Raw genomic sequence first — 19,343 nt, 5'->3', positions numbered from 1 at the left:
TTTTCCCTCGAATAACCCAGACACAAGCCAGAAATGTGCTAAGGATAAATAAATAAATAAACTTGATTGCACCAAACAGAGTTCATAGGCGTATTAAGGTGAGACTTCAGAACCATAAGGTTGTAGGATGCATCTCTGAAGTAAAGAAGCAAACATGCGCACATCTTTCATGAGTGCAAACTTAACCCTTTGAGGGTCAAGTTCTTTTGCCAAATGCAAAAATATTTCCCGTAGGTAAACATGCATTGTTTATTCATGAATACAGGGGCGCGATCTTGTACGCGTTCCAAAATGGAACGGAGGCGTTCCGTTCCATCGAGCCGCACATGATTGGTCAATTTGAACCGCGACGTTCAAATTGAACCGCGAACTGTATCTCAAGAAAAGAAATGCAGACGTGACAGCATTGTTCGTAAAAATATGGCGGCATCATTTTTAATATCCTAGCGCCCGCCTGTGAACAGATGTAATTGCACCCTTGTGTGCAAGAGACGAGCGAGCATCTAGCGGTGACTCTTAGATTAGAAACCAGATGGGCATCAGTTTTTACGAGTGCAATGAACGGAAACAGCCTGTGAAGCGTAATCAAAACTAACTGCCACGCACCCTCGCACGCGCGGATGTGTGAGCGGTTGCTGTAACGACAGCGTAAGAAGCTGTAGAATGAAAACCAAGAGTCTAAAAAGAAGTAGAAGTAGAAGAAAAAACTTGTATCCACACAGGGTGGCAGCACTTGCTGGGTAAGAAAGAATTGAAAAATTGTCGCGTTTTTCAAACATACAGACGGCGCCGTAAATATATGGCACCGACCATTTGGGACTTGTTCGCGGCACCGCATATTTATGGCATGGACCTCCAAAGGGTTGAAGAAGTGTATTATTATTTTTTAAAAAGCACGAAAGCAAGGTAATACATAAATCACGCTACCAGGCATAAAGCACATAACTGAAAGTGAGGAATGTGAACATGAAGCACATTGATTTATTCTTGTGTGCCTGAGAACTAGTTATGCAGAACACCTTTGAAAGAGCTACATGATGATAAAGTTTTTATTTCTTTGGGTAAACTGTTCCAGAGTTGGTGGCAACATTTGAATATAAAAACAAATTGCAATTTGTCCTCATCTTTGGGACTGATAATGATCAAGATGATATGAATCATATATGGCAAGCATTGATGTGTGCAATACAGTCGAATCACGATAATTCGAACTCAAAGGGGCCCGAAAATTTGTTCGAATTAACGGAAGGACATATTTTTCAAGTATTCGAGCACCATAGCAAGACGAACGAACGGTGCGAGTCGTGAAATTTTACGGCGCGCAAGCGCATAGCGAGTTGCGCCCACGCCAGCCAACGCTCGGTTCCCGATAACGGCAGAAAATGAAACTTCAGGGAGCGAACCGCGCCGACATGGCGATGGCGCGCGGCGGAGACCGTCGAAGGTGAGGGAGGAGGGCGGCAGGAAAGCGGATTTGGCCTCGGCAACTCTGCCGCTTTGGTGGCAGTGGTTTCAGTGGCTCCCCTCGCCCTCTCTCTAAACTCTCTCACCTTCGACTGTCTCCCTGCGCGCCCGCCGCCGGTACAGCTGGCTCGGTGCAGATTAGCCCACTCCTTGAAGTTTTGTTTTCTGCCGTTATCGGGAAGCGAGTGCTTGCCGGCGTGGGTGCCGACGCCGCTGGTCCAGCCGGCCCGGCACCAGCTTAGGCCGCTCCCTGAAGTTTCGTTTTCTGCTGTTATCGGGAAGCGAGTGTTTGCCGGCGTGGGCAGTCCATTGGCCGGACTGGGCCTCCGCCGCTGCATGAAGGGGTCCCTCCTAAGCTTTTGCTCTATGGCGGTGTCGGAGCAATACCGGTCGGAGGCGCCGCCGCGTTATTTGGCGTGCTGCTGAGAGCATTGTCGGTCTGCGGTATGTTCGAATTACCCGCCGCAAATGCTTTCGCGTTTGAATTACCGAGCGTTTTCGCCCACTGAAATACACATAACTTTGACGGGACCAGAGTGTCAGTTCGAATAAACCGGCAGTTCGAAATAAGCGTGTTCGAATTAACGAGATTCGACTGTATTTGTGTGATGGGCATTTGGTAATACTGTATTTACTCGAATCTAACGCACACTTTTTTTCCAACAAAACAGGTCCAAAAATCGCGTGTGCGTTAGAATCGAGTACGACCCTAAATCAGCGTTACCATATAGCCATAGGAATTTCAAAATGGCCGCTTCACACACGCTTAGAGCCTAGCTACACTCTAACCTAGCTGCCGTAGCTTCCTCCATGTGCTGCAGTACATGTTCTTACGCATTAGTCTAATGCCTTCCCGTTTTTAGCGTCTGCTCTATCAGCATGAAGTGTCGAGTTCATCATGATGCCGCATTTAAAAGGAAAGTGATCATGTGTGCGGAGACAGATGGAAATCAGGCCGCATCATGGGCGTTCGGAGAATCTGAAACTTGCATGCAGGACTGGCGCAAACAGAAGGAGAGGATTTTCGCCAGCAAAGCAACGTGGAAGGGTTTCAGTGCACCGAAGCAGGATGTATTCTGCGACAATTCACTTAGCCCTACCTTGAAAGCAATTTGCGATGGGGAAAGTCCGCCGCACGCCGAGTTTTCGCTGCTTATAGGTCGCGTTGAAGCAAGAGGCATGCTAGCACGAAGGTCAATTCGCTTGCCGCGCTTCGTCACTCCGGCGTTTTGACAGTGAGTTTCCGTGATCAACGAGCGACATGTGTTCATGTTTGCTTGTGCGCAAGTGACACCGTGCTTGTTAATTAATTTAGTAAGCGAATGTTTGCAAGTTTGTACGGCCGATAAAACTGCTATCCTTACTTCATATAACGGTCTACTAATTTGCTATCGCAATCGATGCTTCGCCTTTCGGGCGAAACTGCGACTTTTTTTTGTTCATCACAACTTTATTGCATTGTGAGTAAATCTTTGTTTTTCCAAATGAGAGAAAGTTGTATTTCTGTATGAAAGCATGAGGTGCGCGGTACTGTAAGGAACATTTTTTTGGGGGTCACGAAAACGGGTGCACGTTACAATAGAGTAAATACGCTATATGGTGAACAAGTTTGATGAGTGTAATAAGATGGTGTGGTGATTGGCACAAGGGGGTAGAGGAAGTCTAACACGTCATAGGCAAATCTTAATTTCCGTTTGCGTAGGAAAAGAATGGAGCGCAGCGTGGTATTTTGTGCTACTTCATTGGCAGAAAGCGTGGTTGGGTATGTTAATTCATAGACAATGATTCTGCATGTAATATAGGAGAGGATGCCCGTTTTGGCTTCATATCAAATTGCTCTGCCCCAAAATTTTCAGTGAAGCTTTCCTGGAAAAAGAGGTGCATTAGCATTGGGTAAATACTTTATTAATCCTGTAATGCCCAACCTATCATATATGCTATGCTGAGCTTGATGCCTCAAAATGCTGATTGAAGTGCGGGAAACCTAATACAAAGCTCATAGTTGCGTTTTTATTATGCTGGAGTGAAGTTTCAGCAGTAGACAGTGTAACAAAAAAATTTAATTAATTAATTAATTAATTAGTACAGTAATTAAGTTATAATTGAAAAATATTATTGTTTTTTTTTCTACAAATGCACTCTCCATGGCCAGAAATACATGTGGACACTTTATTCCAATTTTACTTGATGTGGAACTGTGTTTGGGCATTACAGGGTTAATTCATTGTGAGCTAATGTTTCTGCTTTAAAATCTTTTTGGGGGAGGGCTAAAATAGGCGTCTTCAACAGGAAGTAACGCATGTTCAAAGCATTCACTGTACACTAAGTGCGGTCAAGACAGACGCTGCTGCTATGAGAGTCAATGCTGCAGTCACTGGGGTTGAGCACATACATGATGACCAGCCAAGCTCCAATTACCAGGTTAAGGCTAATTTTAGGATCAAAATAATTGAAGTTTAATCACATAGAAATGTATGGGCACCGGCTAGGACGTTCAGTTGGGATCCAATTAACCAAAAAATAGAATTAAATGGAGTCGAATTAGCAGAAATCTACTGTATATCCATGTCGCATGCACATTTTCAACGGCCATTTGAGTTAATGACTGATGAACTTATTGAAAATTGACTGTTGCCTCATGCATTAAGTTAATGACTTATGGACTTATTGAAAATTGACTTGCCTCATGGGCATCTCCAAGGCTGCTAAGCTTGATGCTACTGACACAAATAGGGGTCTGTAAATGACTATAAAATCCAAAGGGCAATTGCAAGTAGGCTCACACTTGATAAATGATGAAAAGAAATATCATTGCAATTTTTAAGTAACACTTGCTGACCAATTTTTCAGACATGGGAGCATACCTGCCAACTCTCCCGATTTGTCTGGAAGACTCCTGATTTCGTTCCAATCCTTCCAATCGTGTGGACATAGCCATAAATCTCCCAAAATGTTGCCCCAGCTCCACCGAGAGAAAAAAAGTCATGCAACAAAGGCGCATCATAATTCCCATTATGTGCTAAGTAGCTAGCCAAAGTCAGGTGTATATTTAAGTAATTTATGTGTAGGCAGTGTGAGCCTAACTCTGTTCGCTTTAGATCGAGAAATGTGTTGAGGAAGTCATGTGAGGCAAAGGTTTAATATGCACTGCGTAATGGCCGGTTTCCTCAAGTCAGCTTTGCAGCAAGACAGTACTGTTATGTGGTGAAGCATTCAGGAAGTTTTAGATTTTGTGTAGGGGACGCCAACCGCTGGGCTTATGAAAGAGTGTAAAGAGAGCCCAACACAAAAGAATGCAAAGGGTCCACAATGGAGTTTGGGTTTTTGAGTACACTCAAAGCAAGCCACTTAGGTATGTTATATCAGTAACTCCCTATTAACCTCGTGAGACCCAGCGCGTCCACCTGTGTAGACATTTGTTAAATTATTTTAGAAAACAAACAGTGCTTCCAAGCACTCTGAATGCCTGTCTATTGCTACAAGTCTGTGCTACTATCTGGCTGAGTATGGACCAGATAGTGCATAATTGAGCGGCTTGCTTGACCAGTGTGTCGGAACGGAACAAAAACAAAAACAGAAAAAAATATTTTTGACCGGAACGAAAACATAACTGGAACGTTATTTATTATTTTTTTTCGGAGTGATCATGCTCAGTGCCTTGACTCAAGGCACTGAGCATGATCTAAGAATTCGAAATTAACTTATTGAGAAAAATAAATACTGTTTTTATCGTTAGCTCGCTTCGAAAATGTTTGCATGCAAATAAAAACCATTATAAACCGTTATGGGTAATTTTTTTTGCGTTCCGGAGCAGAACCAGAACGGAACGTTTTTCAGTGGAATGAAACTAAAACCAGAACGAAAAACATTTCTTTCCGACACCCTGGGCCTGACGTCAATGCAAAATGCTGAGTTGGAGTGTGAAAAAGTGTGTTTTACGTCAGATGCCCACAGGATAATCCTAATTACATTCTTCACATGCTCCAGCAGATCAACTAAAGACATAGAAATGTGTTCTTGAAGGAACAGAGGCAAATGTGAATGGTTTGTTTGGTGAATGAAGCAAATGTCTTTTTTTACTATCGAGTAAATGTGTGCATCCATGACGGTGGACATTGGGACTCTAAAGTAGTGCCTCTGAATTTGATTTTGGCATACATAACTTACTGGTTGCTCACTTTGCTGCTAAACGGGGACACAGGCTGCAATGAAAGTGACGTTATACAGGTGCCTCCTAAAAAATAAAGCTGGTCTCGAGTACAATCAGCTGAACGTCTACGGCCCTACATCACAACATTTGCCTATAAAAGATGACATCAAGAACACTGTAGGATGCTGTAACCCTGGCTGCTCTGAAAAGGCTCGACGTCACAGTACACATTTCGTGCTTTCTGCACTGAGGTTGATCGCAGCTGTTTCCTACAATTTCACTCAAAGTGATCATGTTGCTGCTGCTGATGATGATAATATAAAGAAGTAAGCCCCATAAAGTCCCCCTTTGAAACCTGATTTATCTAAAGTAACAAAAGAGAAAATATTAGTATGAAACTGTGGGAAAGAAGGCAATTTGTGCGCAATAAAAATTTTAATTTTTTATGATCCACTACTTTAATAAGAGTCCCAGCGTCCATGTGGATGGACATTAATTTCTGTTTGAACTACAAGCAAGTAAAAAGATATTGCTTCATAAATAATCTATTTAAGTCCCTGCAATGAATTTAAGAGCAGCAAATAACCACTAACCACACTTTCCACTCTTAACCCACGAGGTTAAGAGTGGAAAGAGGCCAATGTCACGGACATGGTATGTGTTCCTTAATTACACATGCACGCACGTGCCATCTGCGGACACAGTAAAAGCGCTCAGATGTCTAATAACTATACTAGCAGCCATTCAGAGCTGTATCTGACGTTGTCGTGGCCCAGGAAAAAAAGAGTGAACAATCCCCCCACCCCCACTCCAACCACAGGTGGCGAGTCAGGGGGTCGTTCAATACCAAACATTGCAGATGACGAACCTAACGATAAAAAAATCAGGTACTGTTTAACGTGACCAGTGTTTCACCAGAATATTTATGTAGACAAAAAAAGAAAAATGTATATAGTACACACACACACACACACACACACACACACACACACACACACACACACACACACACACAGCGCACACACACACACACACACACACACACACACACACGCACACACACACACACACACACACACACATATTCTTGTGGCAGCTGCACTGCGAAAAATAGTTTGCCTTGTCCACCACTTGAAATCTTTTTATACATAGTAGAGACATTGTATCTTGATATCTGATAAACTGGAGTATTTTGTTTGTTATGAAGAATAAACAAAAACTGCAAAGTTTGCCAATTTCTATTTTTCATTTAAAAACCCAACTTTCCCACAAGCATTGTAACATGTCTCTGTTGAACAGAGCGGACATCAGTTGTAGCAAATCTCCGGTTTCACAAGCATGGGCTCCCATCTCGTGGTGAGCACTAACACAGAGACTAGCACCTTTACTCAGTACAAATTATTTAAGAGTCTATTAAAAATAATAAGAAAAGAAAGCAAAATTTGGTAACACATTTGAGAAGTATGTTTAGGTGCATACTGAATCAAGAATATTGCACTAAAGCAAACCAAGTAAAATGCAAAAGATGATGCATTTACTAAAATGCCTTATTGGCACACAACTGCAAAAGATTTAGCAGAGCATTTCTCTTGCCCCCAATTGCAGCATGTGCTGTGTTTGACAGCCTCACTGAATACAAGTGTAATTTTGTGCCATTAAATTTAATCCATGCACAACATAGCAGAGGGCCCTGTCTGTGTGTTACAAGATGCTATGAGACATATCCTGCGTTTACATACAGCTTTCTGCACACACACACACACACACACACACACACACACACACACACACACACACACACACACACACACACACACACACACACACACACACACACACACACACCAGTAGCGCACCCAGGATCTCTGCCAGGGGGGTTGACAGTTTGCCTTAGTTTGCCAATACCACCTAAACAGCACTAATTTCAATTTCTTCATGGGAAATTGTCAAAAAATGCGCTTTTTGCGCGATTTTGCGAGTGTGCAGACGATTGTGCGTCTTACATCTTAGTTGCAGTACTCAAAGGCGCAAGGAAAGAAAATGGGTTAAACAAAGGGGGTTACAACCCCCCTCGTCGGTGCGCCACTGACACACACACACACGAACAGACTTCACTGATTCCCGTTCAGCTCTGAACTTATTTACTGCAACGGTGCACACACAGACACACACACACATACACGCACGCACACACGCACACCAACAGATTTCAGACTTCTATAACTTCTTTGCACTGCGCATTGTCTTCGTACACTATAGTACTGTCTGCTGTGGCCTCCCAAATACATGACAGATGTCACCACTCTCAAGAGTCTCCATATCGAAAAAGAACCCCCACACATATGGCCAGGTGTAAATGTTACGTGACAACTCAGTGGTTAGCAGATTCCTCCAAAGTGCACATTGCTGCATGGGCAGGTTTAATCCCCAGTGGTGGTGGTGGACAACATTTTTTCATTTCTTTGCCATATGGTGGAGTGAAAATGACAATGAAGAGGTGGCTTGATAGTGATCGCATACCGGGAACAATGTACAGACAGACAAATAGACTGAGCAAACCCAATTTCCAAGCTCTTTAACTGCTGTTGCAGTAAAAGATACAGGTGCAGCTTGCTTCCAGCAAGTGCACAAACCAGTAATCTGTACCTGGTGATGATGCTCTTCATCTGAAGGTCCTTTTCCTGTCGACGCTGCTGCTGCTCCTCTGTGCTATCAGCACCAAGTGTTGCTGAGAGTGGGTGTTGCTGCTGTTGTTGTAGTTGGGTCTCAGCTAGACTGAGCTTGCGCTGCAGCTGGCCCATGAGCCGTTTCAGCTGGGCCACCTCCCGCTCATACTGTCACAAGTACATATACACACAAGACCATGTAGGATAACTGGCACTTCAGTCTGAGAGCACGTGTGCATGCACACATACACACATTTAAGAGGAAGAGATTTTATGGTCCTGTTCAGATTGGGAGAGGTGCCGGGAAAAAGAAAAACCGAAATCCTCTTGATAAAAAAACATATTTTCCAGACCTTCATGTACTATAACTGAACTGTAATCAGTGCCGGCATACTAATTGGGTGTTCCCTTTAATAAGAGTAGACCGTACTGTATATCTTTATTTCTATGTACCCAAGTCACTGATAATTTGCTACAGTCTTGTTATGCAATGCTAGGAGCCTCCCAAGCATGTGCAGTACCATATTTTCTTGGCCAAAATTTGTAAGTAATAAATTTTGTGAAAGATTTTCTGATATTTGATACTTTTTTCTTGATTTGATTCGATATTCGATTCGAAATATACTATTTGGTATTTGCACACCCCAACTTATTTTGTAGGTCACAGGAGTTGGGAAAATCTGTGCTATAAGTGGTACCGCGTTACAACCAAAACATCCCGATCATAGGCTTATGCATGCGAAACCTAACTTTCAAGGACTATTGCACATTTCACACACACACACACACACACACACACACACACACGCACACGCACATCACAAATAAGCACAAAAACTAAGTTTTCTTTACAAGTGCCTTATCAGTGGAAGAATGGTATTATTTTCACCTGGCGGTGTTTTTTTACTGCACTTCGAAGCAGTCTGCCTATACATTGAGTTTTATGGGAGGAATACCGGTGGTCAGAAAATCTGCGTTACAACCGTTCCCAAGCTATAAGCGGTTATGTTATAAGTGGTGAACCATGAGCTTACAGCACAACCCATAGCCACTAAGCTACCGTGGTAGGTGAGGCTTAAATACACTTGGCTAAAATGCATCTTCTTTCTGGGGTTTTACGTGCCAAAACCAGTTCTGATTATGAGGCACGCCGTAGTGGAGGGCTCCGAATCAATTTTGACCACCTTCTTTAACGTGCACTACAACACAAGCACACGGGCGTTTTTGCATATCGCCTCCATCTTGGCTAAAATGCAGAAGTGTAAACAAAGTCACGTCTTTGGACACGCCCCCAGTTGCACTTCTGTACCAGGAAGAATAACTCTTAAGCTGCGTTGTTGACAGCGTGAACAAAAAATCAATCAGTGCATGGTGAACTGATGAAAGGGGCAACAGTACAAAAGCTTGTGGTGTGGGGGAAGGTATTTGTCTACAGTGCCATGCGCTGGTCACGCTTTGTGTAATTAGCTGCAGATATTCCACATGATTCCGCCATAATTTTAGAAGTTGTGCAGGCCGTATAGCAGTTGGATTTGGATGAGCGTAATAAAATATTACTGCCATGAAAAGTCTGCCCAAGAAAGGCATGCTCATTCCTATGATTTACACAATACAGTTTCTGCAGGCTGTCGATCACACACAATGCATGTGGACAAGTAGCTTGATGCTGCAGCAAAACTTATATATATACCCCCTGGAGTCAAAAATACTGTATTTTAACCATTCAGAACTCCTGCTAAACAACAAAAAGCCTCCCACCAAAAACCATGCAGCAGCAACAATACTTACTTCACGAAGACTTCTGTGAGGAAACCTCTCATCACTCTCTCGACTCCTTCCAGCCAGTTCACCAGCAGCTCTAAAACAGACAGACATTTTTCTTGTATGCATTGATGCTATCCACTTGTTTAAAATTACTAATAATGCAGTGATAACAGGAAAAGGAAATGAGAAGGCCCATTTAGTGAAGCAGCTACCATCAAATTTAAATACAGGGATGTTCATATTTCACTTAAAATGTTCAAAAAAATAAATAAAAAAAAAAGATGTTTGCTCAAATTTTGCAGAGAGACTGCATTGTGGAGCCTACGTAGTTCAGCGTAACACTTGGCACAGTTACTTGCCTGTTTTTTAAAGAAAAGAATGAGAAACTTGTGTCGCCTGCCTGCCTGCAACAGCAGAAAGTAGCCGTTCAGGGGGGCGGTTGCCACGTGTTGCTCACTGCTCTGAAACATGCATCAACCCTCCTTGACCAGGTGATTTCTGCAGCAGCTGCCGGCAGAATGCGACATAATTTTATGCTAGCGCCGTCCCGGCACCATCTTGCATCTCCATAAACGAAGGCAACTCTTCATTTTTTGTTCTTAATAAAATTTATGTGCCAAGTGTTACACTGAATGACGTAGACTTAAAAATGCCATCTTTCTGCAAAATTTCAGCGAGAACAGTGCAGTGGTAGGCTTAAAATTTTTTCCAAACATTTTAAGCAAAATATGCATGCCCCTGTAGTCTCTTGTGCAAATACTTGATACTTTCAAACATTCAATTGAATATTACGCTTTTCAATATTTTTGCTTTGGTTCCAATTTCAGCATTCAAAATGAATGTATATAAATATGAAAATGTACAACGGACAGTTTTGGTTTTGCTGAGCAAGTTGCATTGCCATTAACATGGCTCAGAGCAAAAACAAGCCAGAAGAAGAGCTCATTTACATTGATTATATATATATATATATATATATATATATATATATATATATTCTATTGAACCAATGCATAATGGTGAGATAAGCTTTAGACACCATACGGTGCGCGCTCAATTTTTCGGGCATCATGAACATACACGGTCAGAAAGATGGCTACAGCGCAGACGGTTGGTGCAATTCAGGTTGTCCCGAGTACATTAACTTTTGTTGGAGAGTGTGTTTCATGGTTTTCCAAGAATCATATGGTTGCTGCAAATAGATTTGCGTTTCCACAGCACCAAGCTGCAACTATGGTCATCAACGCCTGCCAAAGCAGCACTGGTTAAGCCTAACAACCAAGGCCCTGTCAATTATTCGCCGCTGGTCAGCATGGTGGCGGGCAGCAAACCACTGCGAGAAGATTGCCACTATGCAGGTATGTTCGTAAGAGTGGCTCATTGCAGACTGAGATTACAAGCACAGGCTTGACTGAGGGCCGTAGAAATCGTAGAAATGTTGCGGGTGGCGAGCTGACAACAGCAGCGAGAGTGCCTATCATATTCCTTTGCACTTACATAATGTTTCGAAATGGGTTAAAGGGACACTAAAGGGAACCGCTAAATAAGTTTAGACTGATAAAGTATTCTTTCCAAACTACAAATTTTATTGCAATACGTTGATTATTAGAAGAGAAAATGACAGCAGAAGTTTAGTTTATTAAATTTTGCACAGAAACACCAGCATACTTATGTCAGTGTGCGACTTTACGAATTTCAATTACTTTTTTTCGTAAGTTACCCTTCCAAAATATCAAAAACACCCCTGTTACCACGATAAGACGCTTGGTAAGCCAGAAAAAGTGCAATAACAGAAGACGGGCAGCGACGCCTCCTTGAAGTTCCCACACCAACTCGCTGTGATGTCAGGGATTTTTACAGTGCCTTCTAGGGTCTAGTAATTCTTCAATGGTAAAGGTAGACTACATTGTGTTATTAAGGAGACAAAAATTGAGCATAGTGAATTTTGGGAACTTTTGCTGAGCCAACGCGGCTAAATGCGAAAAAATACTTTGAAATCTGTGACGTCCCAGTGGCGTACAGGTATTGGGAACTCGGTGTGAAATTGAAAAACTGAAAACTGACCTTTGTTTTCTCCTCTAATTATCAACCTATTATTTCAAAATTACCAACAGCAGAGTTTTCAAAGAACATTTTATCCATCTAAACTGCTTTAGTGTTTTGCTTTAGTGTCCCTTTAAAGCTGTAGTGTAGGGGCATTTGATCTTATGGCTAAGTCTAGGTATGGTGAATTGTGCATTAGGGAAAGCCCGTAATAAAATTTTGACAGAAAAAGTTAACTTATAGTTAGAAAAAGCCACTAGGAAAAGATACAAAGGCTGGTTGCCGTAGTGAGCAAGGACAGTGAAGTTAGTGTGGGATCACAAGCAACACCCAGTGGCATAGCACTACTTGCACAGAAATTTTTTTTGGAAACTGGCATCCGGCAAGTACAGTAAAAGCTCGATGATACGAATCTCACGGGGTCACGAAAAATATTCGTATTAGCCGAAATTCGTATCATCGAAACACAATTAAAACTACTGTCGAATCTCGATAATTCGAACTCGAAGGGGCCCGAAAATTTGTTCGAATTAAAAGGACGTATTTTTGAAGTATTCGTGCACCATAGCACGATGCACGAACGGTGCGAGTCATGAAATATCGCAGCGCGCAAACGCATAGCAAGCGCGGGCCACGAAACTGCCCACGCCGGCTAACGGTCGCTTCCGGATAACGACAGAAAACGAAGCTTCAGGGAGCGAGCGGGCGGCGCCGGCAAACGGGTGCGCGCGGAGACCGTCGAAGGTGAGGGAGGAGGGCGGCAGGGAAGCGGATTTGGCCGCGTTAACTCCGCCGCTTCGGTGGCTCTCCTCGCCCTCCCTCTCAACTCCCTCGTAGCTCTCTCACCTTTGACTCCGTGCGCGCCCGCCGCCGTGCTGGCGCCAGCTTATTTTAGCCGCCCCCTGAAGTTTCGTTTTCTGCCGTTATCTGGAAGCGAGCGTTTGCGGGCGTGGCAGTTTCGTTGGCCCGACTGTGCCTCCGCCGCTGCTTCCCTCTGCGCTGCTGCCACAGCGTGCAAGGTCAACATGTGACTAGAAAATAGAGGAGAAGGGTTCACTGCCATTTTATCCGCGTGGCCGAGACGTCGGCACTAGTGTGTGCTAGAATACGGTTGTCTAGAACACTCTAGTCGGCACGTACACATTTGTTCCGGCGCGATGCAGAAACGGCGACCTTGCAATTTGAGAGAGAAGGAAATTTCCGCCGCGGGTTCTTTTTTTCCCGTTCCTTGACGCGCGGCATTGAGGGGTCTCTCCTGAGCTTTTGCTCTATGGCGGTGTCGGAGCAATGCCGGTCGGAGGCGCCGCCGCGTGATTTGGCGCGCTGCTAAGAGCACTGTCGGTGCGCGGTATATTCGAAATAAGCGTGTCCCAATTTGCTTGCGTCGCGCTGACGTTGAACGAAAGCACGTTTTTCATGATAGTCTCGCTGTGCAACAATTGTGCTCAGTGTTGACGTTGCGAGGCCTAGCTCCTTAGCCAACTCCGTCCGCTTCCTCTTGGGATTCTCATCGACCTTTCGAAGAATGTCTAATTTATCTTTAAAGGAGAGTGCTTTCTGCTTGCGAGACATAGCTCGCTGCGACTAGGCAAAATGGCGCAAACACGAAGAACGCGGCCCGAAGCGCAGCAGCCACTCCATCTGACGGCTCGCAGAAAAGGAGGAAAAGTACAAAAGCACTAAAAGCACCACCGCTTCAAACTCTTCGCGCCCAGTCGCGGAGTCCGCGCTGTCCGGCGCCGCGCCTCCGCACCAAAAGAGAAGGAGAGAAAGCGCGTGACTGCGCGCTGTTCTCTTTCACGGCCGTCGGTGGGGCGGCGTTTATTCGTATCAACCGACGCAGGCTGAAAATCGATTCGTAACAACCGTTCTCTAGCACGTTGCAAAGTAATGGGGCTCGGCCGGGACCACAGAAAAATTCGTATCATCCGGAAATTCGTATTAGCCGTGATCGTATCATTGAGCTTTTACTGTATACTCATTCAGCGTCCCAGCAAAAAAAAGGCTTACAAATGGAGGTTAAGTGAACACTGCCACATTTACCAGAAAATTAACTGCATCAGCCAGCACTTCCACATAAAGCATCACATCTCTCTTTCAATGACTGTATATTTGCACTAGCCTCCTTTAACTTTATCCCCTACTCTTCATCTTTATTATGTAACTGAACATATGTATAATGCGTTGAATATTGCTGTGTGCTGGATTAGTGTCATACAGTGCAGTCCACTTATAATGATACCACATATAGCGATATATCAGTTATAACGAGGAGTCGACATAAGAGTGTCAACTTATGCATTAGGGCTATGAGAAAAAAAACATATATAATGATATGTTATTCACCACATATCGGATATAACAATCGAAATTTTGCTTGTGGGCAGTGTTTTTCATGCAGAATAATCGTGAAATTTGCGTTCTTAAGTTCCCTTAATCGAGACGGGGCGAAAGTTTGCCTACGCAAGTTCGTATCTGCCGCCATGACCGCGCAGCGCATCCCGCCCACGCGCCGATTGCGAACGAAAGCCACGGAGAGCATCACAAGTTGGCGCAGCGTGCACGAGATGGCGCCAGCTGTTTCGCGTCCGCATCGCCGGCGGTCGTGTGAGCATCCAAAGAGGCGAGAAAGAAAGCGATAAGCGAGCGACGCCTGTGCAGCCTACGCTCTCAGAGAGTGCGGAAATGCGCCGGGGAAGCAGCGGGAGGTGCACCGACGAAGCGCAAAGCTGTGTCTCCTGAGACGAAGCTGCAAATTTTGCAAGACTCGAACAAGTACGAGCTCGTGCAGTCGATGATATCGACGATTATGAAAACCAGGAGCGCCACGATCATGAAGGCTAGAAGCAGTGGCCATGCCGATCAACGGAAAAAGCGCCCTCGTGCGCCCGGACCAAACTCCTAAGGGCTAAATCAACACGGTGGAAGCCGCTAACATTACTGATCTCTGGGAGCACGTCGCTACTGACGATGAAATAGGAGGTGCTTTGATGGAGGAGTTCCCAAGTGCAGATAATACTCCCAGCAGTGCATGGAAACTGTGTAGGGGGCGCGATCTGACATTCCTTCTCAGCTATGAGGATGCAAACCATGAACTGGACGCACTGCTGGACAGTGAGAAGGTTGAAGAAGCTTCTCACATGATAAAGAGGTCCAAAATGCTTTATTTACACAGTAGCGCAGAAGCACACGGGCGGCGAAAGCAACAGACGGGGCATAGCGCTAACTAACGACTGAGTGTTTATTGCACGAGAGCAGATATATAAAGGGTGCTTTTTTTTAGCTGCACCAAATTTTTAAAATTAGAAAAATATAAATCTTGATCACATTATGTTTGCCATTCGAGTGTACGGATTGGTGGCCTCTAGATACAGAGCAATTTTCACACATATGTGCGTAATTAGCAAAGTTACGGTAATTAACTTTCTAATTATCAACAATAAGTGGCTACAGCAAATGAGCACTTTGGGGATTGTCTTTGACACTACCTATCCCAACGATCAAATTTTGAATAGCGAAGTTCATGTGAGAGCTACACGAATAAGTGCGGAAATTGCTCTGTATCTAGAGGCCGCCAATCCGTACGCTCGAATGCTAAACATAATGTGACCAAAACATATATTTTTCTATATATATCCGCAATGCTCCCCAACCATGATTACTCTGAAATGATGAGTGACTCGCGGCTAGTATTCAACATGACAGGGTATGTTGCACGCAATACAATCCCGACGTCTGTGTGCAGTGGCGCACCGACAGGGGGGGATTCGGGGGCTGTAACCCCCCCCCCCCCCTGAGGCCGACTTAACCCCCCCTTTTGTTTAACCCCTTTTCTTTCCTTACGCATTTGAGTGCTGCAACTAAGATGTAAGACGCGCAATCGTCTGCACACTCGCAAAAAGCGCATTTTTTGACAATTTCCCGTGAAGAAATCGAAATTAGTGCTGTTTAGATGGTATTGGCAAACTTTCACCCCCCCCCCCCCCTGGCTGAGATCCTGGGTGCGCTACTGTCTGTGTGCAAGGAATGATTCGATGAGCTCTTTGTTTCCGCTGACCAAGCCAACGAACAGGTGGCGATGTTCACCAAGTTCTGTGACAATGGGGGGGGGCCTCATTTACCCTTCGGAGAAGCTCTTCTCATTTGTATAGACAGCCTCGAAACCACTTTTTTCAATGTGCTTCACTTACAACGAGCGGCACAGTAACAGCTTGGAAATGCTTGTCTCCTGCCCGTTTGCACTTCTACATGGACGCACTCAACAATGCGAGAGCATCTTACAGTAAGATGAAGAAGCACCTGAAGCTCAGGCGCGCCACATAGCAGAGAATTCCCCAAAGGCTGACAACGTTCTGTTTGAACTGCTTGTGAACAATTTAAACATGCTTTTTTTTGGGGTGGGGGAGGCACCAGCTCAGGTACGTTGCGTAGCACAACATCATCGATGACTAATAATGGTTTGTTTTAAACGGATTGTGAGCCACTCTTCAAACTTGAGTTGTTTACGTAAACAGTGTCAAAAATAAAATGTTTGCTTCCGAGTTACCACTGGGTACGTTTTTGCTTTGCGTTCGATAAGGTGCCAGCGGGAGTAAATCGGCTAAAGCTGCATTCTACCATCGACGCGCGCTCAACCTTGGTGCCTTTCAATTCCTAAAGGGTTAGCATAGCTGCTCTATCACCATTTCTGCCATGCACAAGCGAGAATATATATTACGAAGCGTTCTTTTTTTGTTATTGCATGTTGAGCTGCGCGCGCGGATGATCGCATTCCCCGGAGCACCCTTGCACTGCGGCTGCTAGTCGCTGTCGCGGCCGACGTGTAAGCGTGTGCTAGTGCCACCTGGCGGTTTCCTCCCAAAGCGCCACGCACGAGCCGGAGCGTTTATCCCACTTCCCCATTCTAGCCACTGTAATTTCAGCGCGCCTAACGATTGAGGCGCTATTTAGAGGTACAGTTTAGACCGCTTATAACGTAAGTCGCCGGAGTCGCAAATATCCGCACTATAAGCGGTACCGCACCGTAACCAAAGCAACAATTTTCAAGGCCCGCACATATGCAAAACATGTGCACCGAGCCACCACGCGTATGCGACAGTCGAGGAATCCGGCTAGAAAGTTTGCATTCAATTTACAGTCGAATCTCGCTAATTCGAACCAAATTACGCGGCCGCGCCTCCGACCGGCATTGCTCAGGCACCGCCATAGAGTAAAAGCTTAGGAGAGACCCCTCAAGGCTCAATGTCGTGCGCGAACAAAAAAAAAAAAAAAAAAAAGAAAAAAAAAGAAAGAAAGAAAACGCTCGGAAATTTCACCCTCTCTCAAAATGGCGAGGTCGCCGATTCTGCGTTGCGCCGGAACATGCGTGTACGTGCCGACGTCTCAGCCACGCTACCGTAGCCATGCGTAGAAAATGGCAGTGAACCCTTCTTTCTCCTTTATGCTTCCTCTACTTTCTAGTCACGTGTTGACCTTGCATGCTATGGCTACGGCGCAGAGGGAAGCAGCGGCGCTCTCCCAGGCCGGCCAACGGAACTGCCCATGCCGGCAAACGCCCGCTTCCCGGTAACGGCAGAAAACGAAACTTCGGGGAGCTGGCGCCGGGCCGGCTGGAGCGGCGGCGCTTGCACGGCGGCGCACGGTGACAGTCTAAAGTGAGGGAGCTACGAGGGGGAGCCACCGAAGCGGCGGAGTTGCCGAGGCGAAATCCGCTTCCCTGCCACCCTCCTCCCTCACATTCCTCCCGCCCTTCGCCGTGCTGTGCCGGCGCCGCCTGCTCCCTGAAGTTTCGTTTACTGCCGTTATCGTGAAGCGAGTGTTGGATGGCGTTGGCAGTTTCGCGGCCCTCACTCGCTATGCGCGCCGTGATATTTCACGACTTGCACTCAAGATTCTGGTTTCAGCCTCACTGGCTGTTCGTTCGCACCACGTGCCCTTCTCCTCCGCTTCGTCTCTCTTTCTTCCTCGAGCACTCCTCGTTTGAGGGGAGGTTCGCCATCTCCGCTGACTTCCGTACTCCCAGGCAGCCTCACTGTAACCGGTATTTCGTTTCCCGCAACTGCACTATAAGCGATACGTGTATACATGGAGTGCTATGGGAAAATTAAAGGGAGTCTGAAAAGACCGCACTATATACGGTCCTGCACTATAAGCGGTTACGTTATAAGTGGTATATACTGTACAAATAAACATTTTATTTTTCACAGCCTACTAGCCACAACATCTATTTTTTTATCGCAAGTGGCAAATTTGGTGTTGGGATGGCAAATATATATATTCGATGTTTTTTTTTTTTTTTTTTTAAAGGCAGTCCAGATATAGCAATGATCGGTTATAAAGATCGGAGTTTTCGTTCTTGATATCGTTACAAGTGGACTGCGCTGTATATCACTTCTCTGTTGTCTATGCTAGTTTTTCTGGTATAAAATGGTATGAAAATGGAGCCGATTAAAAATATTATTGACACTCTTAGCCCGTGTCTGACACGTATTTACAAACTTTCCTTAAGAACTGGCATTTTCCCACAGAATATGAAGAATGCGAAGGCGACGGTAATTTACAAAGTGGTGATAAAAATATTCTCGGTAATTATAGGCCCATTTCAATCCTTCCCCTATTCTACAAACGACTTGAAAAAATTATTCATCTTTGACTCTCAAAAATTTTTGACAAACATTCCGTCATAACAAAATCACAGTATGAATTTAGATCAGGTTTTTCAAGAAAGTGCTCTACTGCTTTAAAAAGAATTGATTCTTAAAAATATTCAAGCCAAAAAATTAACACGGCATATTTTTAGATATGTCCAATGCCTTTGATAATATTATCCAGGAAACATTAATAGGAATGCTGCAGTGTTATGGAGTTAGTGGTGTTGCCCTCAATCTAATTCAAAACTAGTAGACAACAATGTGTATTGATAAGCAGAACTCTGTCTTCTATGCAACCTGTTAAATACGGAGTTCCCCAAGGCAGCATACTGAGACCGCTTTTTTTTAATGATATTTATTAATGCTATTGTAAATGTTGACCCTTCAACCCAATACATGGGTTGAGGGGAGCTGCTGATAAAGTCTTTTCTTTTCCGGAACAAATATAGATCATCTTGTGAATCTAGCTAACAACATTAGAAAAATATGCACCTGGTCACTTAGAAATTCTTTACAAATGAATTGCTCCAAAACTAAAGCTGTTCTTTATCGCTCTAAATCCCAACTTTATGAGCTCACTCATTCTTATAATCTCATGTTGAATAA

The 19,343-nt window shown here is 44.5% G+C and overlaps 2 protein-coding genes across 7 annotated transcripts in view; one reads left to right on the top strand and one right to left on the bottom strand.

The window, feature by feature from the left end:
- LOC119436225 (ras GTPase-activating protein raskol-like) overlaps positions 1-19,343 on the bottom strand; it is a 379,883-nt gene that overhangs the window by 221,131 nt on the left and 139,409 nt on the right. For all 6 annotated transcript variants that reach the window (XR_007463548.1, XR_007463546.1, XM_037703015.2 and 3 more), the window contains 2 exons: positions 10,069-10,138; positions 8,261-8,448 (listed from right to left, as the gene is read on the bottom strand). Coding sequence is in view for 4 of the 6 variants with exons in the window: in XM_037703015.2 (XP_037558943.1) it covers positions 8,261-8,448; positions 10,069-10,138 (258 nt within the window). In the remaining 2 variants the exon portion in view is untranslated. The remainder of the gene's footprint in view (positions 1-8,260; positions 8,449-10,068; positions 10,139-19,343) is intronic.
- The window catches only part of LOC119436231 (prolyl 4-hydroxylase subunit alpha-1), a 404,330-nt gene that overhangs the window by 264,518 nt on the left and 120,469 nt on the right, over positions 1-19,343 (top strand). The gene's annotated exons all lie outside the window — the stretch shown is intronic.

This window comes from Dermacentor silvarum, chromosome 1 (assembly GCF_013339745.2).
Source record: "Dermacentor silvarum isolate Dsil-2018 chromosome 1, BIME_Dsil_1.4, whole genome shotgun sequence".
Lineage (NCBI taxonomy): Eukaryota > Metazoa > Arthropoda > Arachnida > Ixodida > Ixodidae > Dermacentor > Dermacentor silvarum.
Note: the sequence above shows the minus strand (reverse complement) of the source record. Positions and strands in the feature narration are given on the sequence as shown.